Source organism: Letharia lupina (genome assembly GCF_014066315.1).
Source record: "Letharia lupina isolate WasteWater1 chromosome Unknown contig_13, whole genome shotgun sequence".
NCBI lineage: Eukaryota > Fungi > Ascomycota > Lecanoromycetes > Lecanorales > Parmeliaceae > Letharia > Letharia lupina.
In genome coordinates this window covers 461,164-487,202 of record NW_023502982.1, presented here as the reverse complement: position 1 = coordinate 487,202, position 26,039 = coordinate 461,164, and the positions used below count along the sequence as shown (strand labels likewise).

Here is a 26,039-nt window from a genome sequence, read left to right as displayed (position 1 = left end):
ATAGAGATAATTGGTCAAATTTGGTAGGGCTACCACTAGTGTTCTCCATAATAAAGCTGCTGCTAGCCACCTTTCTCCGCTATTTCAGTCCATAAACCATGTGTAATGTAGTGAAACAATGATGTATTTGTCTATGTAGTGGCCTTCAAATAGGCCCATATGGTAGTCAATTGAGTCAATTGAGCCCCTCGGAGAACAAATCGCTTTATACAGAGAACGTCGCCCGAATACGAACTTTGTTGTTTTGCAGAAAGACCCTTGCTGACAAATCTATGCTACATGCGGTTAGACTACTAGATTTTGTATGTGCTTACTAAGATTCTCGAAGCCCAGTCATTCTCGTTATCCGATCATGGACGTTACCACTAGAATTCAGTGCTTAATCCATCACGTTCCTTACACTGTTCTACACGCTTCTGCATGTGACAGTCTTTATGTGGAGTGGTGTGGATGTGGAAGGAAAGAATGGGTAGAAAAAGGAGGTAAGCTACCGGAATAATCTCGGCATGTCCAAGGACTTCTGCAAACCACCCTCGGATAATTACCTTTTCAAATAAAGTGCACGGAAAGTCTTGACGCCCCGCCTGGACCACTCTAGAATTCTTCCATTATGTACTCAAGCCGGTTTTTAATGTTTGGCCACCTTACTACTTTGGGAACGCCTCTCAAAGTAGTAAGGTGGCCAAACATTAAAAACCGGCTTGAGTAGGGTTACTCGCAGGGCTTCTGCGGCGCTTGCCGGGACTTTCGGGTGCAAGTCCATGAACTCGGATAATCCTTTCGAGTCGCATCAACTCCGTGGAGATAGTGAAAGTTCGGACAGCTGGAATGGTAAGATAGATCTAAACGGGCCCTAAGCGTTGAATAGCCACGAACCCCACATACGAGTACAGCGACCGACGTTACACGTCTTACATTCGCAGAAGTCTGGTTTCGAGAAACCGTTGACCAGAGGGTGTACATCTGCCCCAGGATCAACGCCAGCTGTAAGTGTCTAGACTATAGGTAGGTTCTGTCATCTACTAGCGGATTACCAGGACGAGAAGATTATTGGAACAGTGATGTAGAAACCGCATGATACTCACAATCGTGCCCCACACTCAGCCTCGTTCCTCGGCTGAGGAACGAGACGTCTTGGCGGAATCAGACGATAAAATTCGATCAAGGGAAGCGCCAGACCTGCAGACATGCAGCACGCTCTAAATCGGGTGCTCTAAATTTGGTACCCTCCACCAGCAATCTTCCTTCAGCCTGATCTAAGCAAAACCTCTCAGCGCTTTAAATCCCCGCCCCCTCTCGTCGACATCAAGGAAGCATCACCACGAAAACCCCTTTTTCTCTCGCTTTCCAATTACCTCGTTTTGGAATTTTCTCTGTTCGAAATGAAGCGACCCCGTGATTTCGTCAAGAAGCGGGTACAGAGAGTAAAGAGTGCTGTCGAGACACAACAACCTACAGCCTCTGCTGCACAGGAGACACCGATAACAGCAAACCCCGCCGCTACGGCTGAAGCACCTGTACAGCCCCGGATAGATACAAAAATTATCAACAGTGATAATGCGCACGCCGCGATTTGGCAGGAAGCTCTGGAGACATTGCAGAAAGATGACCCAGAAAAGTACCAGGTCCTCGACAAAGTATACAAGAATGCCTACATTTCCAAGAACGACAAGGCTAGCAGACTGTTAGAGCTGAGCGAAAGCAAACCAGATTATAGGAGTCTGTGGCTGAGAGCGAAAGCCGCCGGCCCAAGTGTCAGCACGGTCAGGCAGGTCGCGATGACCATCGCAGGTGTGGATCATCATCAGACAGCTCCCATTGTGGTTGCGGCCACCTTTTTCGTTATCGATGTCAGTGGTCTACCACCTGCCTAAGAGCTAACTAACTCGAATAAGGTCCTGCTTGGCAGATTGTCAATCGAAGATAAACGAAAAATACGAAACATGCTGTACGAATGCGCCACTGCTATCAATGAATGGATCTCCTTCGAAACGAACTTTGTCAAAAATATTCCTGCAGTCGAAAAAGATGTTCAAGAAGTAGAGAAACTACTGCCCGACCTCTATGAATGCGCATTGCAGCTCCTGTGTAATCTACTGATCGCTTGCGATGCGTCATGGTTAAAAACAGTTGGTGAGCATGACATAACTGCATACGTGACCTTATGCTTACAGCCTGATGACAGGCAATAAGCTCTCAGCCAAAATGGTGGAATGGCAAGAGCAAGTAGAGAAACTGAAAGATCACCGCGCAAAATGGACTGCCAGGAGGAAAGTAATGGAAGAGGCACTGTCTCGTCAGGAGCATATTGCTAAAGTTCTCGACTGGATCAAGAAAGGTGATGACCCCGAACAATCACTACGAGCGCTGAACGACCGAGCAACGTCAGAAGGGCGACAAAAAGACTCTGCATCGTGGATTCTCGACAATCAGATCTTTAAAGCTTGGTCACAAAACTTGTACCCTCCTGAGCCTCCTGTGAGCACGACCTCAGATGTCGTGTCTAAACGTGTGTTGTGGGTTAGTGGATCCTATGGTGTGGGTAAGACCACAATAGTGTAAGTTGGGCTTCTAACTTCAAGGGGTCTACTAAACAGCATATAGTCATCGCGTTGTCTCTGAACTGCAGAAATTGGCTGATGGCTATCTCCCACGTGATGACGTTCTGCAAGTCATATCTTATTTCTGCGACACCTCAAAGCGCGCAAACTATGAGACGGTCATTCGGTCGATCGGTCGAAAATTGTCGCTCTTACCGGACTTCACTATCGCGCGAAAAGCTCAGGATTTCTATAACAAGCATACGTCAGGGCTCACGGCTACAATCTATATCAAGGAGTATGAAGACCTTGTGCGTGATCTTTTGAACGAGCGCTCGAAGTCGTACAACATCGTGCTGCTTATCGACGCTCTTAACGAATGTGATCCATTTCAGGACGCGGAGCGTCTATGTGCTTTCATAAGTGAGATTGTCAGCAAGAATCCTCAAGTTTGGGTTCTTTTCTCCTCGCACGAGCAATTATCCGGAAGTGAGCAGTTCAAGGAAATGCATCTTGAAAAGATGGAAGTGGTTGCAAATGCACCAGGGAATGCGCTAGAGGACTTCGTACGGACTGAAATCAAGTTTCGGGAGGATAAGCTGAAGGACAGCAGAAGCATTTTCCGTAAGTGAATGCCACTATGAGTATATGTCAACAGCGCGCGGCTAAGTTGGTTGAACTGCAGTAAATTCCGACCACAAAGATCTGCTAGTCACGCTTGAGCAGTCGTTAATCGATCGTGCTAAGGGAATGTAGGTTATGCGATTCAAGTTGAAGCATTGCACTGACAACTTCCAGGTATGTCTGGGTCCAAATCTGGTTGGATATCACGCTCCCTCTCCAGAATAGTACTAGGACTGTTGTTCTCAAAGACAATGCTCAGGAACTCCTCAAAGATTTGCAGGAGACTTCCACTAAGAAGAGTGAAGCGAACGGACAGTTGCAGGCCGGTTATCAGAAACTTTGGGACTCTGGAAGCTTGACAAGGTTTGACGAAATCCGAAAACGCCTGTTCCGCTTCGTTCTTTGCGCTTTCGAACCTCTAAAACTGAGTACTGTTGCCCATGCATCGCGCATCGGTATCGAAGAAAACGAACCGTCATATCGAGGAGAGATTACTATCGAGGATATCGACAAGGTCTGCTCAAACTTCCTTTCAAAGGACGTTTCTGGCCATCTTAGTTGGACTCACGATTCTGCAAGAAACTTTGTTGTCAGAGTGATTTTGGACCCGGGGATCGGTCTCGAGGGAACCAGCGCTGAGGAGACTTCGATGAAAAGCAGTCATCTTGCAGTCGCCAACACTTTCATCGCGGTAATGAAAGACTCCGACCATCAGGTCTGGAAAGAAGCGGATTTGGATCCTTCTGAGTGGATGCTACCAAAACGAGAGTTTAAACCGGATTCCCAAAAAAAGATTGATTCAACACGGGTGATGATGAAAATCTCGAACGCAAAGAGTAGTCTGGGCTATTTGGGCAGGCATGGATGGCGCCACTGTGAACTTGCTGCTGACAAGCACGTGATCTCTGATCCGTTGTGGACTAGAGTCTTGAGAGAACTGTTGCTGCACCCCAAAACCGCATTTGCTCTATGGTGGCAAATTTGGTTCAAAGACCCGTTGCACCCGTGGGAACCCGGCTACAGATACCTCGAGGAGATTCTCGGAGATTACGCCGGGGAGCGTGTTATCCTGATCTCACATGCTCTCGTCTTTTTGAAGCTTAAGACCGACAGCGTTTGGGATGTGCAACTCGAGAAGGCGGCAAAGGCTCCTCTAGGGCGAAGTATTGAGGAAGACCTGGCAGAGTCTCTGGTACGGCATGCGGCTTGCAAAAATCTCAATGGCGCCAACGCATTGCATCTAGCATGCGAGGCCAACAATGGAAGTCTCTTGAACCTTATGCTTCAAGCTATACTTCAACGCCCTGGTGGAGTTGCTCGTGTATTCGAACTCCTCGAAGAAGAATACAAATCTCAAACTCCATTCATCTGGGCGATTAAATTCGAAGTAGATTGGGCCCACCCTCAGTCATCATATGATTTCGATGTAAAGGGAGGCTTCCTAAGGTTCGAAAATGATAATCCGAGGCCGAATGGTTGCGACCAAAGCAGCAATGAGGCTGCGTCTCTTTGCCTCTGGTCGCAGTCGTGCAAGTCTTGGAGCGATTTCGAAACAGCTTTGATGCAGGCTCTATATTGGCTTGAAGAGAACGAGGTTATCCGCCTTCTTGACATACACAAGCCTTGCAATATCGACGTCCAGGCTGGAAATAGTAAGAGAACGGTTCTTCACCTTGCTGCAATGGACGGGAAGATTCAGCTAGTAAAGGTATTGGTAGAGGAATGTGATGCGAACGTCGATGTGCGTGACGGTGAGGATAAAACACCTTTGCACGCTGCTCGGGAGACATTGGCATTCCGACGACGTACCCACAGCGTTATGTCCACGTCGTTCATCGAAGAGAATCTGGAGCTTGCTAGGGTAATCGAGTATCTGGAGTCTATCAATCAGAGCGACTCAGGCGAAATGGCCAGAAGGATAAGATGAGAGGCTTTTAGTTAGGTATATTTTCATAGACTACAGCAGCATAGATCGAGATATGAGAGCGAGGGACTAGGAATAGCAAGTACAAGTCGCAAGGTGAGGAGTCGAGCGGGGGCGAGCAGGACCAAAGGAGCGTTCTTGAGGAAAGCAGAAACTCGAGTTGCAAGAGGAAGACGGAGGGCGAGTGGAAAGGTCATCGAAAGACTGCGCCTGCTGCGGTATCGAGTTGGCCCTGTCGAGCATAGCCTTGAAGATACTTATGACGGAGCTTTGAGACTGTTGGTGTGCAGATATGCATGTCAAGGACTTCGCGAGTAGTGTAAGCTGTTCGAGTGCACTCGTTGCAAGCAGAGCGAGATGATGATATAATCGTCCTGTATGGGGACTACCCGTTGATTTTTTCTGATATCAGTAGCGAGCGATCCCGCACCACTGCCTTCTTTCCCGGTCGTCACTGTGGGAGATGGGCCAGCGGTAACGTGCAATGTCCCCGAGACACTCAATGCAGACGTCCTCCAAAGTAGGAACGGTTACCAACAGAGTTGTCATCATGGTGTAGGACATGTTGATGAAGGCAAGCATAAATCTGTCGACGTTCGAGGACCGGTCAGGGAGGGGCTCAAGCATTTCTCCGCGAGCTTGTCGAAAGGCTTCTGCAACGGATATGGCGGAAGTGAACTTTTCAACATCGTCTTCGTCACGATGTGCCTCCCGTTTGAGATCGCGGAGCGAACGACCGATACAGAGCTTCGTACCCTCGGCGACGTAGCCACCATCGTCTACGACGATCGATTACTAGACGAGGACGCTCACTACACCTGGGGTATCGACCACGCCAAGGGTGCCGTGGTGGTAGTCCGGCCCGATCTCTGGGTGGGAATAAGTGCTTTCCCGGACGAGACGGCGCGGTTGAAACATTACTTTGGAAACTTCCTACTCCCTCAAAGTGAAGCAACGGAAGCCGAAAAGGCCCCCAACGCCATGCCAGCCGATAGAACGGAAGCTGATACCGATGTCGGAGAGCCGACGAACGACCATCTTGTCGACGGATCCGTGCCAGACTCCACCGCCAACGGAACCACGACCGGGGAAGAAGCCAAAGAGGCAACGACGAGTGGATCTTCGGCCCCTTGGCTCCTTCCCTGTTCGTGGGGAAAGGCAACCAAAGAGGCGGCGGTTGGCGGAAGCGAAGCGGATTCGAATGCACGTAAGGAGCCAATGGATGAGCTGAAGGACAAGGTCGCAATGGACGCTGCTCATGATGGTCCTGCATTTGAAGAGGCGATGATTGAGATCCCTGTCAACGAGCCAGGAGCCTCCACAGACGGTGGGAAGGGCGAGTATTTTGTGACCGAGTCCGCCAGCGTCAATGCCACTCACTGATGGCTATGCACTTGATAGATGTTTAGACGTTTTGCACTCTAGTTGACTGGATTACAATATCGTGTGAAGTTGTCTGGGTGCTGTGAGTAGATTTCGGTTCAAAGTAAGAGAAAGGCTTGGAAAGGGTGACGTTCAGTAATGAAAGGCTTACTGCTCTGGCGGAAAAGGCGAACGGTAAGATTATCGCCAGGTGGTTGGATCTGCGCTGCATTCGCATCGCAGCCAACACGTACAGAAACCAAAGCAGTGGGCTTAGCAGCTCGACCGGGAGCTCGAAGGTATCTTACGTTGAGGTCGAATCCCAGACCCTGATTCCCCAAGTCCGCAATATAACAACAACAGTGTTGCTTCTCATGGCTACGATGGCCCAATTAAAGGATGAGTGGGAGGATCAACGGAGACCTGGCGTTGTGCTGGTCTCCTGCCAGATGACAGAGCCTAAATTCCTAATCCAAAATGCTCCCCAGGCGCCAACGTCTTATATGGACATCCCTTCCAGTCACACCCGTCTTTGTAAACGCTCGTCCCCCACCACTCCAACTTCCCCAGCCACCCCCACCCCGGATACAAAAAGCAAAAGAACACCACCAAGACCCCGAACGCTAACCCCGAATCCAGCGCCGCGGAAAGCGTCATTGTGTATTTCCCCCACCAAGCCGGAGCGCGCCGGCGCAGGTGCGAGTTGAAGAGGAAGCAGACGAGGGCCCAGACTGAGAAGTTGAGACCCGTGGCGGGCGGTATCCAGCTTAGACTGCCGAAGAGGACGGGGAGGTTGATTTTGCGCCATGAGCTGCTGGCTATGCTGCGGCGGCCGATTAGCCAGATGAGGATTGGGGCGATAAAGCCGATTAGGAATGCCCAGATCAGTGGTCTGTAGAGAGCGCCTTGGCCGAAAAAGCGTTGCGGACCTACTACGCCCCAGAGGATGGAACCGTTGAAGTGCACGCGGGCTATGGGGCATGTAAAGCCGTTGATTGCTTCAGGAGTGCAGATGTTTGGAATGTAGGTGAACATCCAATTTAGAACGCCGATTTGGACAACGCTGGAGACAAGGGTGGCGGCTAATTGGATTTTGAAGAGGAGCTTGGGCGGGATCTTCATGTAATGGCCTAATTTGAGATCGGAGGAAAATTTGATGCCTTGGGCGGAGGAAATGTAGCAGTAGGTGACAAAGACCTGTAAAAAGTGACGGTCATTTATGGTCAGTGACGTGCTCAACTACTTTGGGAGCATAGGTGATTGGGACTTACCATATTAGCAACAGGCCTCCCTGGAAAGACGAATCCGCAGATGATCTGGCAGATTAGATAGAGACTGCTGTGCTGATTCGTGATAGCCATGACGATGCCGACCGGTATGAAGAGGAGGGCGGTAATGGAAACGGCGAGCAGTAGACCATACCATGGGAGGTAGACAGGGTAGTACTCGACGACAAACATACCAATAGCAAGCATTCCTACAAACGTGGCAAGATACCAACTGATCGGAGCGTCTTCGTAGCGTTGCATCAGACGACAATGGACGTCTTCGCTGCCTATACTAGCAGCACTGGAGTCTGGCTCTGTTGTCGAGCGGCCACTGTGGGTGCTTGTTGTTGACTTTGCACTTCTCACGCCGGACGCCACCGGCTGGTAATGATCTTTGCTTTCCCGGACGTCTCCGGAAAACGACTTCTTGGACTGCTGCCATATGTCTGGGCCATGCCAGCAGATGGTATGTGTGACTAAAGCCGAGAGACCTGCAAACTGAACGCCATAAGACAAGACATAGGTGATGGGCAGGTAGACCTTGCTGTATTTAGTGTAGGCCTCGTGATCGAAGTGGTAGTCCTTCGTGAGGATTCTGCTGACATCATACGGCTTGCCGGTGTCGTCGAACACTGCAGATGAGATGATGGGCATGAAAGAAGAGAAAAGCGCGTTTCTGTAGTCTAACATTCCTTAGTAATTGTGTCCCATAATATCTAACAGAGTCTTCTCACAAAGAATAGGAGCCATGATCCACATTACAATCACAAGTCCTCCCACTACATTAGCCGCCGCCCACCAAGGAGTCAACAGAGGAGATCCAATGTAGGCTATCTGAGCCCAGTCAAATGTCACTGGGAAGAGCCCCAATCCAGAGGAGACGCCAAACTGGCTGCTGTCAGTGACAGCGACAATGTCTGTTTTCAATTCCGAGAGCAGCTCACCAGGTTTGCAACGACAACATTCTTAGGAGCAAACCACGTAACAACGCTAAAGTAGCTCAGGGCAGGCATCAACAGACCGGGCAGAAAGTACCAAGCGAAAGCTCCAGACCAGACAAGAAGGAAGAATTTCCAGCGCGAGATCATCCAGCCATTAGCAATTTTGTTTTCCGAGCTATGCATGGTAGTGAACATTGCAGTAGACATTAAAGTACCTGGCCAAATCATAGAAGGCGGTCGAACAAGATAGCGACGTGTAAGCCCCGCGAAAGAGTAGCCCAGAATTTGGGTTGAAATGGTGAGGAGAAGCTGGTACACTATGCTTGGATCTTGGTGATAGAATTTAGATTGCTCGACGATGACCTCGAAACTTATCAGATTATAAAGTAGCAAGTCAGACAGCACATACATCAGTGGCGAAAGCAAACCCGAATGCTACATTACTGCTGATATATACCTACACAGTTTTCCGAGTCAGCGTAGCTTCTTCAAGGCAAGAATCTAGTCATGAAATAGACCTGACCAACAAAAGAGCTATGCTGCTCTCCAAATACAATTTCCGGCCCCAATTCTGGCAACAGTAGGGAGGCATACCCCTAAGATCTACTTACACAAGCGTGCTCTTTGCCATTCCAACGGCCCTGGGCCAGCCAACGTCTCAGGCGCAACATTCTCGAGCGATAAAGTACGGGATCCCGTACTTTGACTGCGCGGACTCGATTACCATACTCAAAAGTCTCCACAGGATCGTCCGGTGATTTAAGCAGCCGATCCCAAGCTCGTCCCAACGGATGCACAACGACCAGCGCAATCACTGGGGTGATTGCGACGCTAGGATAACGAAGAGAGAAGAAAAGATTCGTTGCAGATCCCAGCAGAGCACATAAAAAAGACAAGATCCACATTCGGGGGGTGTTGATCGAAGCAGAGATATCATCGCTCGCGGCTACTGAGGCACGCACTTGTGGATAGGGTGAGTTGTCCGGTGGATCCAAGACATCCTCATCATCATCGATACTAACGACTTGGTCGCCTTCATCTTCGTCTTCACTGGTAGCAGCAAGTGGTAGATCGTCTGCCAAGTCCCAGTCTGCGGACTGGGATCTCGAACCTTGGTTAGGTAGGGCACCGTAGGATGCTGCATCCTTTGTTGACGAGAAACCTCTCAGAAGAGGCAATTGAGACATTAAAGTAAAGACCCGCTGGAGGAGCCCCGGCTTGGCTACTTGCTGTCCAGTGTCGGAATTGTCTCGGTCGATTGACCGGTGCCTGCGGAGAAAGGCTGCGTCGGAGTCGGGATTGATATCTTCGTCGAACTCGTCATCCCAATGTTGACTCTTCGAGACTCTGCTGGTAAGAAGATAACGCTGGTAAGACTGGTCTTTTGCACTTCTGCGACGAGTACGACCTCTTGGAGACATTTAATGGCCGCCCCCGACGCATGAAGTAGGCGCCCGGCGGGTGGAGATCATTGGTCAGCCCCAGCTGCACAATGACGCCTGCACTCTTTTGATAGAAATGTGATTATGAGAAAACGAGGGATAAGATGAGTGCATGAGAAAGGACAACATGAAAATCAAACATCAAGACTGGCTATTTTCGACTACGTGTGGCACCTGGAAGCATCCTGTCTATCTCCGAAAATGCAAGACACCGATTACTCAGTCAAGTTCTCACTACGCCAAGACTTTGATGCTGCTAGACCAATCTGACCTAGCACTAAAGTGTAAATTCCCCGTAAATTCCTCAGCCTCAGCCTCAGCCTCAGCCTCAGCCTCAGCCTCAGCCTCAGCCTCAGCCTCAGCCTCCGCCTCCGCGCCTCGTCTTGCGGCTTCAACAAGTCTCCCAGTGAGGCTGCTGCCCCTCGCGGCTGTGTCAGTAGGATTCAGTTCTACATCAGAGAAGAGAAATAGCAGTCGCGCTGATCCAGCGCTCTTTCTATAAGAACCTTCCACTTGTACATCAAGCATCTACCCGTCCGACGACAAGCCGCCTACCATCTCTGATAGTGATTACCTCGACAAGAAATCCACCATTCTTGACATAACAAGATCTTTCAGAATGGCGCCGACCTCCCTACACGCCCTCCTTCCCCGCCATTATCCCTCCTTGGGCGAAATGTTTCACCAGTTTCCCGCCAAAGTATGGCTGATTCTTAAGGAAATCATCTTCGGTCTCGCCATCATCCTTGCTCTGGTTGGCTTCATTCTCGTTATCATTAGCATATTTGTGGGCATCCGCATATACGGACCGCATGTCGTTAATAGGCTGAGGGGTGGGGAATGGAGGGACGTCGTGGAGGGGTTGAGGGAGAAGGTTGGGCGCTTGAGGAAGATTGAGAGGGTTGATAGGATGTGGAAGTGGTTGGAGCGCAGGATGGCGAGGACCGACACCGATAAAGCTGTTAGTGCAGCAACGCTGGAACTTTTGGATAGTAGGGAGGGAGAGGGTAGCGTGGGTGGGGAGACATTGTTCGAGGGCGAGGAAGATGAAGATGAGAAATGGACACGCGGGCAAGAAGGATGAAATCGAGCTAAACAGCGAGAGATACATGAACAGCAAGTCGAAGTTCGGGATCAGACGTCAGGCAAACACCGTCCCTACAAGACCCACGTCTCCTCAACGGTGCAAAGGAGATGCTGTAGATGTGAAATTGTGCAAGATCATAAATGATATCCTCGAGACTTTTATGGGAATGTTTCAATCCTGAGCTTAAAGGAATCTTTTGCTGCATATAAAGGGGCAACAGCGGGGTAAATAGAGAGGTGCCCGTCAAGACCTCTTCATTGTAGGCATGGACATAGGCATTGATTCCGTCAAATTTTAGCCGGGGATAGGCCGAGATGTCAATTTGTGTTGGACAAGCATTTCACGATTTTTCAGTAATCTCCGCCACCAGTTATATCAGGTGAGGAAGAGCAATGTTGCCAGATATGTATTGCCCAAGGTCGAGATCAGTTGGAATCTACTTTTTTATGTACATGGACGCGTCATGGATATCAAAGACCACAACGCAAACGGTCTTGGGAATGAAACACCTTACGTAGCCCGGGGCCCAGCTCGAGCTTCTCATGATGAGGACTCAGCATCTTACATAAAGCCCATCATCAAAGAGCTTGTCCGCACCCAAGTTTGTTTTCCCAACATTAAGCTTCTAGTGGACAAGATCTCGACCGTAAAAGTCCCTTCTGCTACCGAGTCATCCGGCCTGGAGGCGTATCGTATGCATCTGACAGATAGGGAAAAGACTATACAAGGTTTGTATACTCACCATCTCTACCCTAATGAGGACTGTTCTGATATTTCTAATCTATCAGCTGTTGTAAAGCGCCGCTTACACAAGTGGCTCACCACGTTCAATGTGCGGGAAGGCTCGTATGTCGTTCTCAAGGAGTATAATCTAGCGAGGGGGAAACGGTTGGGTGGGGAAGGAGACGTCTTGTAAGCTGTCTGCGGGAAATCCGGGATCGCTGCTTCTGACTCGGGCTAGCTATCTCGCCATATCTGACTTCTACTCAATCGGCGAAGAGCAGCGTTACAATCGTAGTACCGACCCAAAGAGTGTTTCTGCAAGTGCTGAGGAAGGTGATTCAGGTCCACAGGACCAAGTATCTGCCAAAGACGAAGATCAAAGCAACGAAGTCGACATAATCAGGACAGAGCGTTCACTACCTAGGGCTAGTCCTACCGAGACCCATGAGGATATCGCCAGCAGTAAAGACTTGTTCTTTGCGAAGTCAGCAATGGCGGAGCTAACGAAGAGGAAGAGAGGAATGGCTCCGCCGGATCTCGATCCAGACCTAATTTCACTGGCTAGCAAAGCCCAGAGGCTTCGCGAGACTCCATTAGCTAAGATGACGAGAGAAAAAGAACACGATAACGCCCAACCAAGGTCTACTGACGACCACTGCAGCAGTGCTTCTACGCCCAACATCCCGATAACACGACCTCAATCTGCCCAAATTCGGGCCTCACCCGAACAAGTTCCGTCGCCTTTGCAGCTGTCAACCTTAGCATCTGTGACAGGAACCAACGCCACACGCAACAAACAAGTCAACATCCTTGCTATGATTGAGTACGTGAGCAATTCCACAGTAAAGCCCACAACAGCGCCCCTCAAGCGTGATGTTCGTATCGTTGATGCCAGCACCGACAAGAAAGTCACTCTCAGTGTCTTCGTTGACCCCGTCAATTTCATCCCTAAGGAGTATGACATAATGCTTTTTCGAGACTTGACCACTCACGACTTCAGTGGGGGCAATCTCAACGCTTATCCTAAAAAGTGCAGGGGCAAGGAGTGGTACATCCTCAACCCATACGATACTGAAGAATGTGACATGAAGTCTATGGAAGTATTTAGGACAAAGTATCGGAAGACAAAAGCACAAGGGCCCAAATGACAGACCATGAAGAACTTGGGGCTTGATTCTTTTTGAAATCCTCGACTACGTTACTTCTCCGAGGTTGCTATCCGCGGATTCGAATCCCACCAAGTGATACTGCTTCCACCTGTTTGCATACGCATGGATTGCCTCGTGAAGAATTGCTGGCGAGATGCAAAGTCCTGACGCAGTGGACTACCAGGAGCTGCTTTATGCCACGCGTCGATTTCGACATCTGCAAGATGCTGTGCGATCGATGGGTCATAGTTGCCTGGGGAAGGCGGCATAATTGACTGATCCCAAGCGCCCGTCACCGTAACGGTTAGAAATGCACTCGAGATTGCTGTGGTATTGCGGCCGAATTCAGCCTGGAACTCTGAATGCAAAGCTCTTTGCAAAGCTTACTTACGATACATTCCGCCGATATTTGCATCTGGCTCCGTGACATAGGCAGTAAGTTCGCTGATATCCTTTGTCGCGAAGCCACCATGGCCCCTTCCATTGCCGCCGACACACTGTTCTATGACCCATCCTGCCATTTCTCGGATCTCATTCGGAACAGCTTCATAGATTTGTGGGGTTGCCGGACCTGCTATTTCGATCCATATCTTGCAGTTCCCTGCCCAGCAGCTGTAAGAAAGGTGAAGAGGTTTCGAAGACAGCGGCTACTCACCAAATATGGCAGTGTATGGCAGAGTTTGAGGGCCTGGGACACCACCACGTACAGTATACGGGACAAGCGAATCGCCTTTAATCAGTGTTTCTGCTGCCCAACCGCAGAGCAGAGGTGTCAAGTGATCTCCATACCGTCGATCGCATATGCCATAGTCTGGGGCTGTAGGAATGACGGGCGATGGACCAACCTGGAGTGGGAGGCTGACGGGCCCATGTAGTGATAAGTTGAGCATGGTTGAAATGCGAAACTGCTAGCAACTTTACCAGGAACGATTATGAGGAACGTCCAAGCTGGTGAGGGTTGAAAAGCAAAAAGGCTGGAGCTATAACAACATTGCTCCAGAAACAGTGCCCCCACTGTCCCACCAGGATCGCAAGCCTAGTATATGCGCCAATTTACCCGTTGTTCGAGCCGTCCCATCCCTTCTACGCGCAAAACGAATCGTGGCGACTGGAATTGACTGAAAGCAGGAGGCTGCATACCTGTAAAGGCAATTGTGGAGCTCAAGGCCCGCTTACTGTTGCATTTTGCTGCAATGGCCTTCCAGAATCATGAATTATTGGAGTTTACCCATCTTCGCTGGAACGTCGCGTTCGGAGACTCATCCGGCTGAGAATTCCATCTGTTGATCTCCATTAACCGCAGCCGCTTTCGCGCTTGTCAAGATCTTCAGAGCCGGACAGGTCTTCTTGCTCCGACCCAAGGGTTCCAATCCTACGATAATAAGGGTTTGACGAAGTACTCATTTCTTGTGATACTACTGCTACGAGTGTGAATGATTCGCTGCCATTAGATACGAATCACGTGTCGCCGGAACGACCCGTTCCTGGCCTTATAAACGTTCCTTCAACAGTAGACGGCGAGACAAACGGTCAACTTGACCACTGACAAATGATTACCATTACACAACTCAACCCGCTGGAGAACCTCAAAACACTCCTCCAAATGAATTTTCTCCTGTATGCTTTCGAAGGCAGAAGTGATGGATCTCTATCGCCAAGCACCAAACTAGTCCTGTTCGAGAACATTTACTTCGCCAAGATATATATATAGTATATCCCTCAGCGTAAATCATGGATTTTTTTCTTTAGCGCACCCGAATGCTGTATTTTCCATTATACTGGCCTCGTTTGAGCAGATTTGCTTCCATGACTGGGGCACTTGGCCCTGAAAAATTTGATATGACTCTTTTTCTCTTCTTGGCTCGTGGGATCATGGAACTACTTATTGACCAACTTCTTTCTCTTCCCTGCCATCATTGATCTTCCACACATTCAATTCTTCTTCAAAAAAGCAAGAGCTTTCCGAATCATCATCGGCGAGAATCATCATCTATATAGACATCAAAAAAATCCCGCATCCTCTAGGTATCAGCCTATTCCCCAATCTACAAGATGAATCCCTACGCGAACTGGCCTAAAGATCCCTACGCAGACTCGTCTGTGGAACGACCACGGAACCGGAAACGGAATCCTCTTGACCCACGTGAACCGTACAAAAGGTAAGTCTGTTCCCTCATTGTTAGCGCTGGATGTCAAGTAACCTAGGATTTAGGACCTTTACACAAGCGCCCGTCACCAGACCGTTCCCGCCGACCGGGTCCCTATACTACAGATGGGGGGTCTTCAATGGGCGCTTGATGACCCCTAAGGAGCAGCGCTTCGAGCACTTCATCAACGATATGCAAGCGAGACACGACGAAATTAGCGAACTAAGAGAATGGAGAAGGCTGAAAGATATCGAAGAGGAAGCTGTGTTGTTGTACCACGAACTCGGCAACGTAGTAGAATACACCAGGCAGATGAGCACTCGTGATCAGATGGACACGGAATACCAATGCCAGAGGAAAAGACAGAAGGCTGAAGATCTTAACCCTTGGGCAACGGCACTGAAACATGGACAGGAAAGACTCAGAGCAGAGGCAGAAGAGAGAGCAAGGGACCAGGAAAGGATTAGAAGCAGTTTCAAAGCTCGTATTCAGGCAAGTAGCTATCCAGCGGCCAATACAAAGATCGCCACTAATGCTGCAGGACCACAGCAAGCAAGCCAGCAATCTGGGCTCACACCGCCAAAGCCAGAGAAATGTGGCAATACCAGCCAAGCCGTCCCTTCTACTGAAGCAGGCTCGTCAAGGCAGCAAGAGCAGAAGACACAGCTCAGCGCAGAAGAAGTTCGCCGTCAATTCCAGGACGAATTTCGATTTCAGCTAGCAACTACAACGACACGACTAACGACGACATCAAGTGTACGATCAGTATCACTCGAGACTGCTACTTCCGCACGAGGAACTCGTGCCAAGGAGCTCGATGTAGCGATGCCCACGGCAAGACAAGACTCTGTGAAAGCAGAACTTCCAGGATACCAACCACCAATGGGCATAATTCAAGTTACGCATTTACCCAAGGGGAGCGTACTCGTATCAAAGAGACCCGGTCTTCCCGAACTGCATCTAGGGTGTCCATCCGTGGCAGAGCAGAGTCCAACACTCAGCATCGGCCAACCGTCTGACACTTCGCAAGAACACCCAATCACAGGATCAATCGAGCATCGCTCAACCAGCCCATCCTCGCGACAGACCAGGAGCGAGGGATCTACACCGCCCTCATCAGTCCCCTCATCACCGCCGAAATCACCAGTAAGTTCCCCTCAGCACACATGAAATGCCGGCGAAGAAGCTAACCACTGATGACCAGAAGGAAGAAGTAGACAACAGCAGCGCTCTCCTAGAGCTCGAGTGGAATGCCCATGGCACGGTAAAGTCGACCAGTCGATGGGAGAAATTGAAGCCCTCCACGAGGAACAACCCGTTCCTGAACTCCCTCATTCGCGAACATATTGATCGTCAGAGGATGAACAGCTGGGCTTTGATGGAAGAAAGGAGCAAAAATGAGCGCAGTCAGGGCACACCCAGCAGCAGGAGTGAAGGTAACATTTGGGGTCCGGCGGGGTTGTCGGGAAGGTTTCTTGGTAACGGTGCGATGGGACGTTGACGAGTCGGGGCATTTCGGAAAAGAGACGGCGCTTTGAACGGGCTCCTGTACGCACGTGTATTCCGTAGACTGGATAGATCAAACGGTTTTCTCTTCATCCACATCCCCGCCGGCTACCGTGTGCCGGTACCGGTGGGACGCATTTTCGGAATCCAGCTCTTCTCAAACGTTCTAGCTTCAAGCCAAGGGTCTTTCTCACTCACTCCCCGGACAGGCCTAGACTTTTCACCAACCGCGACGTTTCTCGAAGCATGGCCAAGCGACCACGAATTTTTGATCAATTTCGACGTTTCTCGAAGCATGGCCAAGCGACCAAGATTTTTCATCAATTTCGACGTTTCTCGAAGCAAAGCCAAGAGGCCAAGAGGCCAAGACTCCTCTTTGATGCTCGATCTGCCAGGTAGGTTTAATGCACTTTTCCGATGACTCCAACCAGAGTTTGAAAATTTCCTGATCGTCGAATTTTTTCCCCTCGATATATTCCAATATCCTGAGCGCTTGGATATATATATATCAATGCACTGCTTCTGTCATAACTCCTTCACCCCTTCACCAACACTCCATTACAATCTCCAGGAAATATTCCAAGCCGAAGCGCAGAAATGATACATCGAAGCTTCACCACCATGGAACCACGTACCGGTCTTGAAGCTAGGAGACACGTATCGTGGCACGCTCCGCCACTACAGAAGTCGCAGGATGTCTCCGTCTCGGCAACGATGAAGAATCCGGAGGGATGGTGTGGCCGTTCAGGTCAAATACAAAGGACCAATTTTCCACGGACACAATATCCTTCCCCACCAATGTCCGAAGACATTCGATGTGACGAGCGAAATATAACAGACAGCATGTCTCACTCAGACAGACCCCATCGTACCAATAGCTTCCCAAAGACGCCATATCCAGCAGTATCATCAACAACAACAGCCCAGGCATCTCTCTATGCCGAGCGCGACATCGCCGACACGACCACTTCCCCACCCTCACCCACCACCGCACCCGCGAACGGACCACCTCACACCAACCCGCCCTTCCCCCACACGCACTCCCCACTCCCCGCCCCCTCCTCCTACCCAATCCCTCAAACCTTCTTCGCATACCCGCCCATCGCCCCCTTCGACCAATCCCTCAAGCGCCACCCCAACTACTACCACAGCACGCACAACCTAGCCCAAGAGATCGAACCCGAGAACGGCAGCAGGGCCGTACGCTTGCGGCACCCGGACCACCTCCTCGAACGCCGGCGCCAGAAACTCGGCTTCGCACCGACGGCTTTGGTGTACGAGTACGGACAAGAGGGCCGGCGGGACATGCCGATGAGACCCGCGGGGACGAAGTTCCACGACGATGGTGGGGACGGGGATGGGGGGTCGATACTCGCGGGGCCGTGGCCTAGGTACTGGTTCAGTGGACGGATGAATGTGTTGGATCTCAAGTTTTTAGGCCAGGCGCACGATCCTGTGGCTGGCAGGAAGAAGGTTTGGTATGATAGCGTGAAGAAGGACTATGTGTGGACGACGTTGGAGGAGGCGAAGGATATGTCCGGTAGGGAGGAGAGGATGAGGGAGAAGGCGATGGCGAGGCGAAGGTGTGATTCGGAGGCGGATACGGAGATGGTGGAAGGAGAAGTCGGTAGCTGGGAGGAGGGTTAGGGGGTTGTTGATAGGGAGATGGAAGGGAATTGGTCGTGTACGAGGTGTCAGGGATTGGCATCATTGCAGCATGGTGGTGTAGGATTTGGAGGATCGCGATAGGCTGTAGTGGATCTGATTAGATGCTGCGAAACTCGGTAAATAGACAAATGGAAGACGTTTCGCTCACCCACGAATGCCCGGAAGTTGTTATCGTCTTATACTGAAGCAGTCCGTCATGTTGTAGATCACGGGGGTTCTCCCAACAACCATCGCAATGCCACGGTCTCCACCTAAATCATCTGTCAATAACGCATTTTGACCCTTGACCCACACCGTTTGAGCTCCCCTTATCCCTGACTCGCAACACTTGAAGGGATATAGTCCGCTCTAGCATACTGCTCGAAGCCATCCCAGAGCGTGGCCGCGTGTTCTTCATAACTTTACACTTCTCTTTCGTGCCAAAAGCAGGAGGGTCCCAATCCAGTGTTGACATTCTCCGGCATTCCTCCGCCAGATCCGTTATCCCCTCGATAAAATCAGTCGTGCGTAGCTAAGGCTTGGGGGGGGATGACGCTTTCAGCTGTATGTTCGCGGTAAGTTGGGCCCTGTATCTGTTTGGCACAACCTTTTGTCAAGTCTTCTATCTGCAACAGTATTCAAGCGTGCTTTGGTTGATGAATTGATGGCTACGGCTAGTTCACCGTTCTTAAATTGGGTATTGGCGCTGTTTCAGTCTCCGAAGAACTTGTCGTAGTAATCGGGGGACCCTTGTCATGGCGGAGTGTCCTTGAAGATACCTGGAGGACTGCTCGAGGAATTTGGAGGAGGGGCGATCGTTCTGAGACGCAGTCCTCGAGATTGGCTTGTGCGGAGTCTTTCATGCCCACAGCGATGTATCTGTCGGCAAGAACATAGAAGCGTGCGTTGCCCATGGCTTGGGTTCCTGGAGTTTGAGCGGTAGTTGGGGTAGACTCAGAGTGCTCGTGGTTGCGGAAGTAACGCACCATGCGCTCCACTATGACCGGGTCGTCCTCGAACATTGGGTATCCGACAGTGACGGCCTCCTGGAGCTTGTTTACAAAATACTCGCGTCGGGGGAGAAGGGGAAACCTACCCGGAGGTATCCGTCATGGCCTCTAGCAAGAAGAGTCTAATTTGGGCACATGATAGCGCGATGAAGGCGACACTTCTTTGAACCACACACGAGCGTGTGATCGCAGTAGTCGCCGGATTCCGGCAACTTGAGGTCCGATGCCACAAGGGCGGCAATTTGGGCATCGGTCCTGTTTGGTATCTGGTGATATCCGTGGGATATCTAGATGTTTCGGGCTCTGACGGAGGGAGGGCAGTTCGAGACTGGATGGATGATGAGGGAAGGAAGGAATTGATGGTGGCTCGTGGTGGAAGAGAGAAGAAGATGTGGTATTGTGAAGCAGAAAGATGTTGTGAGCTGTGTAGTATGCTGACCACTAGCTAATGAAGTCTGTTCTTTGTTGGCAAGCACGACCAAGCAAAAAAACATGGACAGCGTAAGTGCTCGCTTTCTTGGACGCGAGAAAGATAAGAGAAGATGGTATTGGACACAACGGTTCTGCATCAGTTCTGATCTTCGATACATTGAGATTTTGAGACGAAGGGCCTTAGGTCCACCGGCCGTAGAGAGTGAGGAGAAAGTATGTGGAATGGCTTTCGCTGCAATACATATTGCGGATGTTTTTCGTCATGGGATCAAGCCATTCCTATCTGCTTCTTTAGTGTTTGGGCGGCAGAAGATGCCACAAACGAGGGCAGCGAACTAGGAAAGCACTATGTCTCACAAGAGATCTGGCCGCCAGCGCTGGCTCCCCTTACATTTTTGCCACATCTTGCTATCACAACACCTCCTTCGTCCGACAACTTGCGCATCTGAGCAGCATGCCGAGCCCACCGAAAGAACCAGACCGTTCGAGAGTCCACTGGAACTGTTCTTGACAATGCCTGCATTTCTGGATATTATTGGCACGTTGGAGAAGAGAATCGAGCCGCGACGCCCAGGCATCCTTTTGGTCAAGAGCCACTTGTGCGTCGTCTTTGGCTTCCAAAAGTTTATATTCCAGCTCGATTTGTTTAGCTAGAGCACCATCCAACAGCACCCTGTCTTGGTCGTTATTCCGTACTGCAGCATCTAACACGGCAACTGTGATAGCCTTGGTGTTCAGAACAGCGTCCCTGGACTCTTCATCTTTCAAGATGTCTTGAAAATGTTCGCCGCAGATGTCCAAGATGATTTGACGAAGTCCCATATCTTGGTCAGGTGTCGTAGAGAAGACGATTTCGGTAACCGCGTGAAGATCGTCGTGTGGCCACTTGGATCTGGCCAAAGTCTGGAACTTGCACTTTGCTAGTTCCTTTAACTCAGGGATGTCGTATTTATCGGCGACAGCGTAAACGAGAGCATGGTTCATCATCCTGGGATCGTGTAGAGTAGTGCCCTCGATCAGCCCCAAAGTCGTGCCCAGATTTGTGTCTTCTTCGGTGGTCGTTGAGATGGTGCGCAGCAAATGAGGTGGGAGCGAGCTATCCATAGCTCCATGGTCTGCTGGAACGTTGGGAACTTCTTCATCTGGGTAGTCGAGCGTATAGAGATAGAGCAGCATATTCTCAACCGCCTGTAGATCATCGTCATTCATCGTGATCGTAGCAGACTTTGCTTCCTAGTCAATGTCAGCTTTGCGACCATCTTCCTCCCAGCTGATACTCACCATGAATTCTCCATTGCATGCTGCGGCAAAGAAAGTTGAGCGAGGACAGATGACTGAACGGTGAACTTTGTATTCCTTTGAACCACAACGTATAGTCATGTCCGAGTACTTTTGAGAGGTCCATAGGTACTCGTTGCTCGCTAGGAGGCGATCTTTATGGATGTCTGCCATTCTGCCGAGTAAATCTAGGCTATTGTGCTGAGTGAAGGATGTGCCTGGCTGGCACAGTGCTTGTCGAGGTGAAAAGGAATGCAAATTGAGACTCGTGGAGTGGGTGAAGTCCCGGCTCTGGCCATTCAAGCTCAGCTGAGTAGGCTGCTTTTGCAGATGGAGAATCACCCTTACCTTGTCGGGACAGCTGAGGTATCTCGTCGTTCAGTTTAGAGATTGTTGCGTCTCACTATGTTGCGTTTGGATTGAGCAGTGAAAATGTTGTCCGTGAGTGTTGTATTGATACAAATACTTTAGACGCGGCTATTTTTGACGCTAAGAGCCAGCATTAGTCCACTCACTGTGGCCTTCTGCAGCAATAGGTGCGATGGCACGAAGGTAATTGATAAGGTTCAGCGTAATCACTCGAGTCGAATCCCATCAATCAATCAATTGAGGAACTCCATTGCATTGCGAGAAGCAGTTCAATCATCATTGCATGCATGTACAGAAAGCTTCTCAGAGAGATCTCAACTGAGCAACAGAATGCCTGCTAATTATGCTATTACTATGGCATCGAACCCTCATCAGCAGTATCAGGCTTTACTAAATCTTCAGCTTTCATAGGACTGGAGGCCTAAATTGTCATCAGGATCGTTATGCAGGCTTTCAAGCACAGGGATAGTCGTCACGGTAGGAAGCTTTTCAACGGCGGCAGCAAGAGATGGCTGGGTGTTTACAGCGTCTGTGAGGAGAAATGCTGGCAGACTACTCTTGCTTTGGTTTGACAAGAAAGGAGGCCGGTCAGGATCTGGAACTTTGGTGCAACCTTGCTCAGCCACTGTGTCTGGTCAGTGCTGCTCCCAAGTACAGAGGGTCTAGGGTACTCACTGGCAACGTAAAATTGGTAGTTCTGGGGGTTGTGGACCGAGTCCAACGGGTCTAAGGCCACGCAATCGTTAATGGGATAGACCTCTGGTGGATCAGTGAAAGCCCCCAAGGAAGCCTTTCCCAGATAAAAATGCACCATCTCATGAATGACCAGGTAGGTCAAGTACATGCTGAGAGCTTCCCCGCCACCTAAGAATTGGTTTTCTCTGACAGAAGGACAAGTGTTCTTATGCGGCGCAATTCTGCCCCACCAGAAGCTTGAGCAAAGGAAGATATAGCTGGAACCTCCAAGGTAAAAGGCCTGCCCAGCGTCTGGCCGGCTGCATATCTCCCATGGATCGAGCTCGAGAAACTTGTATTGGCTTACTGTGCTGCGTGTGACACAAGCGAAGCGAGGTGCAGACGGCACAGATGGATCTGGTTTGAGACCCTTCAATGGCTGAGCTGAAGCGATGGACCGCAAAATGCCTCGGACGTAAGTCGAGGTTGCGCCATCTTTGAACAGTGCTCTGAAGCCATGATGACTATCAAGTCCAAGCCCCACATCGTTCAGCGCCGGCGTGAGTGCTGCGATGGCTTTAATTAGTACATCCACCAGATTTCCTGTGTATGCACCACATCCTTCAATGACGAAAGGAAAGCTAGCTGGAACCCCAGTAAGATTTGTTGCTGCAATAGTGGTATTGTCTAACGCTGAGAGTCCTTAGCATATCTTGCATAAGAGAAAATAGACGACAGGATTCGTACCTGGGAATTGGAGGGGAACATACTGCGGGAGGCAGAAAATTGGACGGAGGACCGTAGCTGTAACTCCTACTACAATATAAAGATACCGCATCTTCGTAAAACATACAGAAGACCCTCAAAGTTTGCAAATGAAGATAGAGGGTCGGCAGTGTCTGACCTGATAAAGGTATGGTTATAGTCCATCTCCATTGCCGATGATTTGGGGGATCTGCACTTGAAGTAGTATAGTTCGAAGAACTTCTTTGATGATTCGTAGCAAAGCCATGTTGAAGCTATACCCGACTCGCCATGTCTGCCGTGAAACGTGTTGGATCTCTTCCCCAGTGTTCCCCAAAATCCAATATCCATGCGATACCACGCCGGCCAAGCGCTTAGGTGTAAGCGCCATTGTCATCTCCCGAGGGTCGTCTCCAAGCCCCAGATTTGTTCATCTCAGGCCCACAGCCGCAATGCTTCTTGTAAACATTCGCCCAAGTACCGCACGTGGTATAGGGCGGACAGGTGGACAGGTGCAGGTAACATATCAGACGGCGCATTTGCGGCTTTCGCATAAAATAGACACAGGGTCTAGGCAAGGGCTTTCTCATATCCGAGACGGCAAAGGGTCTGGTAGCCGTTCAGCGAAAGGATTAAGATTATCGTAAAACAACCTGGAAGTTGACAGCCTCCTAGCGGAGAAACGATTGAGCCTCAAAATTGAATGAAGTTGAAGGTCTTGGCATGATCGTCGTAGGGCTGAGAGCAAGACGGCCTTGCACGCTCAACTTGATCAACACTTGAATATAACCACTTTGTCTCCTGCCTTGACAGATCTGGAAATCTCCCGAGCGCATTGACATTGTGTCTTCCTGTCTGTTGTGACCATGCCACCCTTCAAAGACGAACATGTCTTGGTAAGCCTGTTCATACACCAGTCGTGCCTGGCCAAACACGCCAGCTTCAGTCAGTACGACTTTGGGATCCAGCTGACCTTCGATGACTTCTAGATCATTGCTCCGGGATCGCAGATCTCTCTCGCCCAACTGGGCCTCCCTGAGTCCTTCACGCCCGCTCGCCTCCGCATTCCAACACGCATGTTCCCCGCCGAGAAAAGGGGAGAGTGGGAAGCCACCAGAATTCGAGAGCGGAAAGTAACGAATACTCTAAATAAGACTGAAGCCAATGGACACCCCCGTGGGGATATCACTATGGGCGAGGCGAATATTACTATGGATGGTCAAGCAGCGGCGGAAGATCAAGAGGATGACCCAAAATATGAAGAAGATCCTACGAGCGAGGAGGGCGCGGTATATCCATTGCGGGATGGGCGAATAGTAGACTGGGCGTGTTTTTTCGCTCTCCTTACTCACATCTACAATACCATGGGCCCTCCATTCCACACGCCGATACTGGTCATCTCACAACCAGCATGGACGGCCCAAGATCACGAGAGCTTGGCACAGTTCATCTTCGAAAAGTTCAAGACACCAGCGTTTTGCTTGATGGACTCGGCATTGGCAGTCTGCTATGCATATGCTACACCTACAGCTACGGTCGTGGATGTCGGGCATGGAAAGTGTGACGTTACAGCGGTGAATGAGTTTCTCGTTAGTGATTTCGGAAGAGGGTCTGCGTTGCCAGGCTGTGGTGGAGAGGCGATGACACAAAGGCTTCACGACCTACTCGGGGGAAAAGGATTCACAAGCGATGTATGCGAGCAGCTGAAGAAAAGTCCAATCTGCGAAATATTACCTCCTGGAACGGAGATGCCAGCTGAGGCTGAAGCCTATGCCCACGCATCAAATCCAGCGGCCGCAGCTTCTACTGGGGCTTCTGGCTCCGGCACAGGGCAACGAGGAAGTATAGCCGCCCAGGGTGGGGCACCTCGAGGTCCTGGGATCAACACCGAGGTTGGAGACGCGGATGAAGATCGAGAATTCAAAGACGGCGAGGATGATGAAGGTGTCCTGGATGTGGCTGCGATCGTTGCTAGCGGAAAGACCAGCGAATTCCTCGCCAAAAAGGAAAGGGAAAAAGCTGCTAAAGCAGCAGCCAAGAAGGACGCTGCCGATGCAGCAGCAGTGGCTAAGGAAAGAAGCCTACCAAACTCGAAGCGCGTCAAAGCCACGTTTCATTACCACGAGCGGAGACCTTTAGAAGAGCTCAATATGAACGGCAAGCGAGCTATGGATGGCGACAGTGGTCAAGATGGCGGCGAGCCAAAGAGACAAAAGACTCCTGAGCCCAGTGTTGACAGTGCCGTTCAGGTAACAGAAAACACAGCTGCGGCGCGTAAAGAAGAGCGAAAGGAGGAGAGACGGCGAAACAGAGAAGGCACTGCTTTTATCCGGAAAAGTGCGGACGTCGGCCTGGAGAGGTTTCAGGCTGCCAGTGGTGGAATCCTCGATCAGATTGCGGACGCGATACATCGATGCATTCTTTCGTATCCTGATATCAGCAAGCGCAGCGACCTTTGGGACTCTCTCATCATCTTGGGCAACGGTAGCAAAGTGAAAGGAAAGGTGACCCAGATTTCTGGTTTTAGCTGAGACTAACAATCGCGTAGGTTTCAAGGAGGCTTTAGTTGGGACCCTGAACTCAAGATATCTCATATCCCCTTCCAGTGCTACAATCTTCACCTCAGAGCTCCCATCGAACTTCACGACACCTGTCGCTACTGGAGCAAATACTCCCCAGCCTCAACATCACCCTCCGTCACACCATGGGCCTGGCGTCAACCCTCTCCTGCTCGCCGCAACCACAGCCTCGAATCCCAATCTTGCTCCACCTGGACAGTCACAACAGCAATTGCATCAACAGCTCCAGCTTCAACAGTATCATCAGCAGCAAATGCAACAAGCTCACCAGCACTCGAGTCACGCGCAGACGCCGACGAGTATCAAGTTGCTAAAGATGCCCGACTATTTTCCAGAATGGAAAGATGTTGGGATGGAGGAAGCTGGCTTTCTAGGTGCGCAGGTAGCTGCTAAGGTTGTATTCGTGGTGGATCAGGGCATTAGCAAAGGGTTCATGTCAAGGACGGAGTATAATGAGCTGGGTCCCCAAGGCATTCACGAGACCTGCCTTTAGATAGATTTCATCCATTATTGGATAACTACCTGGTAATGTCTGAAGCTATTCCCACTGTTATCGAATGGCCACATATCTCCGGAATCAAGTCCTGTTCTTC

At 50.3% G+C, this 26,039-nt stretch overlaps 12 protein-coding genes across 12 annotated transcripts; 7 read left to right on the top strand and 5 right to left on the bottom strand.

The window, feature by feature from the left end:
• Positions 1-1,187: 1,187 nt before the first annotated feature.
• On the top strand, positions 1,188-1,874 carry HO133_001636 (uncharacterized protein; the record flags this gene model as incomplete). Its single annotated transcript, XM_037292564.1, has 2 exons — positions 1,188-1,208; positions 1,251-1,874. 2 exons carry the CDS (start codon positions 1,188-1,190, stop codon positions 1,872-1,874), a joined length of 645 nt encoding a protein of 214 aa, XP_037151103.1.
• Positions 1,875-2,205: 331 nt separating this feature from the next.
• HO133_001635 (uncharacterized protein) lies at positions 2,206-5,091 on the top strand (the record flags this gene model as incomplete). Its single annotated transcript, XM_037292563.1, has 4 exons — positions 2,206-2,558; positions 2,605-3,164; positions 3,226-3,292; positions 3,396-5,091. The coding sequence occupies 4 exons, from the start codon at positions 2,206-2,208 to the stop codon at positions 5,089-5,091; spliced, it is 2,676 nt and encodes an 891-aa protein (XP_037151102.1).
• A 289-nt stretch (positions 5,092-5,380) lies between these two features.
• Positions 5,381-6,471, top strand: HO133_001634 (uncharacterized protein; the record flags this gene model as incomplete). The annotated part of the gene is made up of 2 exons (XM_037292562.1): positions 5,381-5,407; positions 5,629-6,471. 2 exons carry the CDS (start codon positions 5,381-5,383, stop codon positions 6,469-6,471), a joined length of 870 nt encoding a protein of 289 aa, XP_037151101.1.
• A 438-nt stretch (positions 6,472-6,909) lies between these two features.
• Positions 6,910-10,915, bottom strand: HO133_001633 (uncharacterized protein; the record flags this gene model as incomplete). The annotated part of the gene is made up of 8 exons (XM_037292561.1): positions 6,910-7,647; positions 7,722-8,401; positions 8,453-8,606; positions 8,663-9,022; positions 9,069-9,116; positions 9,271-10,051; positions 10,373-10,597; positions 10,740-10,915. 8 exons carry the CDS (start codon positions 10,913-10,915, stop codon positions 6,910-6,912), a joined length of 3,162 nt encoding a protein of 1,053 aa, XP_037151100.1.
• A 736-nt stretch (positions 10,916-11,651) lies between these two features.
• On the top strand, positions 11,652-13,059 carry HO133_001632 (uncharacterized protein; the record flags this gene model as incomplete). Its single annotated transcript, XM_037292560.1, has 3 exons — positions 11,652-11,916; positions 11,977-12,100; positions 12,150-13,059. The coding sequence occupies 3 exons, from the start codon at positions 11,652-11,654 to the stop codon at positions 13,057-13,059; spliced, it is 1,299 nt and encodes a 432-aa protein (XP_037151099.1).
• Positions 13,060-13,109: 50 nt separating this feature from the next.
• HO133_001631 (uncharacterized protein) lies at positions 13,110-13,949 on the bottom strand (the record flags this gene model as incomplete). The annotated part of the gene is made up of 3 exons (XM_037292559.1): positions 13,110-13,384; positions 13,451-13,660; positions 13,715-13,949. The coding sequence occupies 3 exons, from the start codon at positions 13,947-13,949 to the stop codon at positions 13,110-13,112; spliced, it is 720 nt and encodes a 239-aa protein (XP_037151098.1).
• Positions 13,950-15,111: 1,162 nt separating this feature from the next.
• On the top strand, positions 15,112-16,707 carry HO133_001630 (uncharacterized protein; the record flags this gene model as incomplete). The annotated part of the gene is made up of 3 exons (XM_037292558.1): positions 15,112-15,218; positions 15,272-16,352; positions 16,411-16,707. The coding sequence occupies 3 exons, from the start codon at positions 15,112-15,114 to the stop codon at positions 16,705-16,707; spliced, it is 1,485 nt and encodes a 494-aa protein (XP_037151097.1).
• Positions 16,708-17,007: 300 nt separating this feature from the next.
• On the top strand, positions 17,008-18,359 carry HO133_001629 (uncharacterized protein; the record flags this gene model as incomplete). Its single annotated transcript, XM_037292557.1, has 2 exons — positions 17,008-17,107; positions 17,284-18,359. 2 exons carry the CDS (start codon positions 17,008-17,010, stop codon positions 18,357-18,359), a joined length of 1,176 nt encoding a protein of 391 aa, XP_037151096.1.
• Positions 18,360-18,636: 277 nt separating this feature from the next.
• HO133_001628 (uncharacterized protein) lies at positions 18,637-19,381 on the bottom strand (the record flags this gene model as incomplete). The annotated part of the gene is made up of 2 exons (XM_037292556.1): positions 18,637-18,867; positions 19,139-19,381. The coding sequence occupies 2 exons, from the start codon at positions 19,379-19,381 to the stop codon at positions 18,637-18,639; spliced, it is 474 nt and encodes a 157-aa protein (XP_037151095.1).
• An 831-nt stretch (positions 19,382-20,212) lies between these two features.
• On the bottom strand, positions 20,213-21,253 carry HO133_001627 (uncharacterized protein; the record flags this gene model as incomplete). Its single annotated transcript, XM_037292555.1, has 2 exons — positions 20,213-21,034; positions 21,083-21,253. 2 exons carry the CDS (start codon positions 21,251-21,253, stop codon positions 20,213-20,215), a joined length of 993 nt encoding a protein of 330 aa, XP_037151094.1.
• A 593-nt stretch (positions 21,254-21,846) lies between these two features.
• Positions 21,847-23,059, bottom strand: HO133_001626 (uncharacterized protein; the record flags this gene model as incomplete). Its single annotated transcript, XM_037292554.1, has 4 exons — positions 21,847-22,073; positions 22,124-22,816; positions 22,871-22,927; positions 22,984-23,059. The coding sequence occupies 4 exons, from the start codon at positions 23,057-23,059 to the stop codon at positions 21,847-21,849; spliced, it is 1,053 nt and encodes a 350-aa protein (XP_037151093.1).
• A 674-nt stretch (positions 23,060-23,733) lies between these two features.
• Positions 23,734-25,939, top strand: HO133_001625 (uncharacterized protein; the record flags this gene model as incomplete). The annotated part of the gene is made up of 3 exons (XM_037292553.1): positions 23,734-23,763; positions 23,857-25,351; positions 25,416-25,939. The coding sequence occupies 3 exons, from the start codon at positions 23,734-23,736 to the stop codon at positions 25,937-25,939; spliced, it is 2,049 nt and encodes a 682-aa protein (XP_037151092.1).
• Between the last annotated feature and the right edge of the window lie 100 nt (positions 25,940-26,039).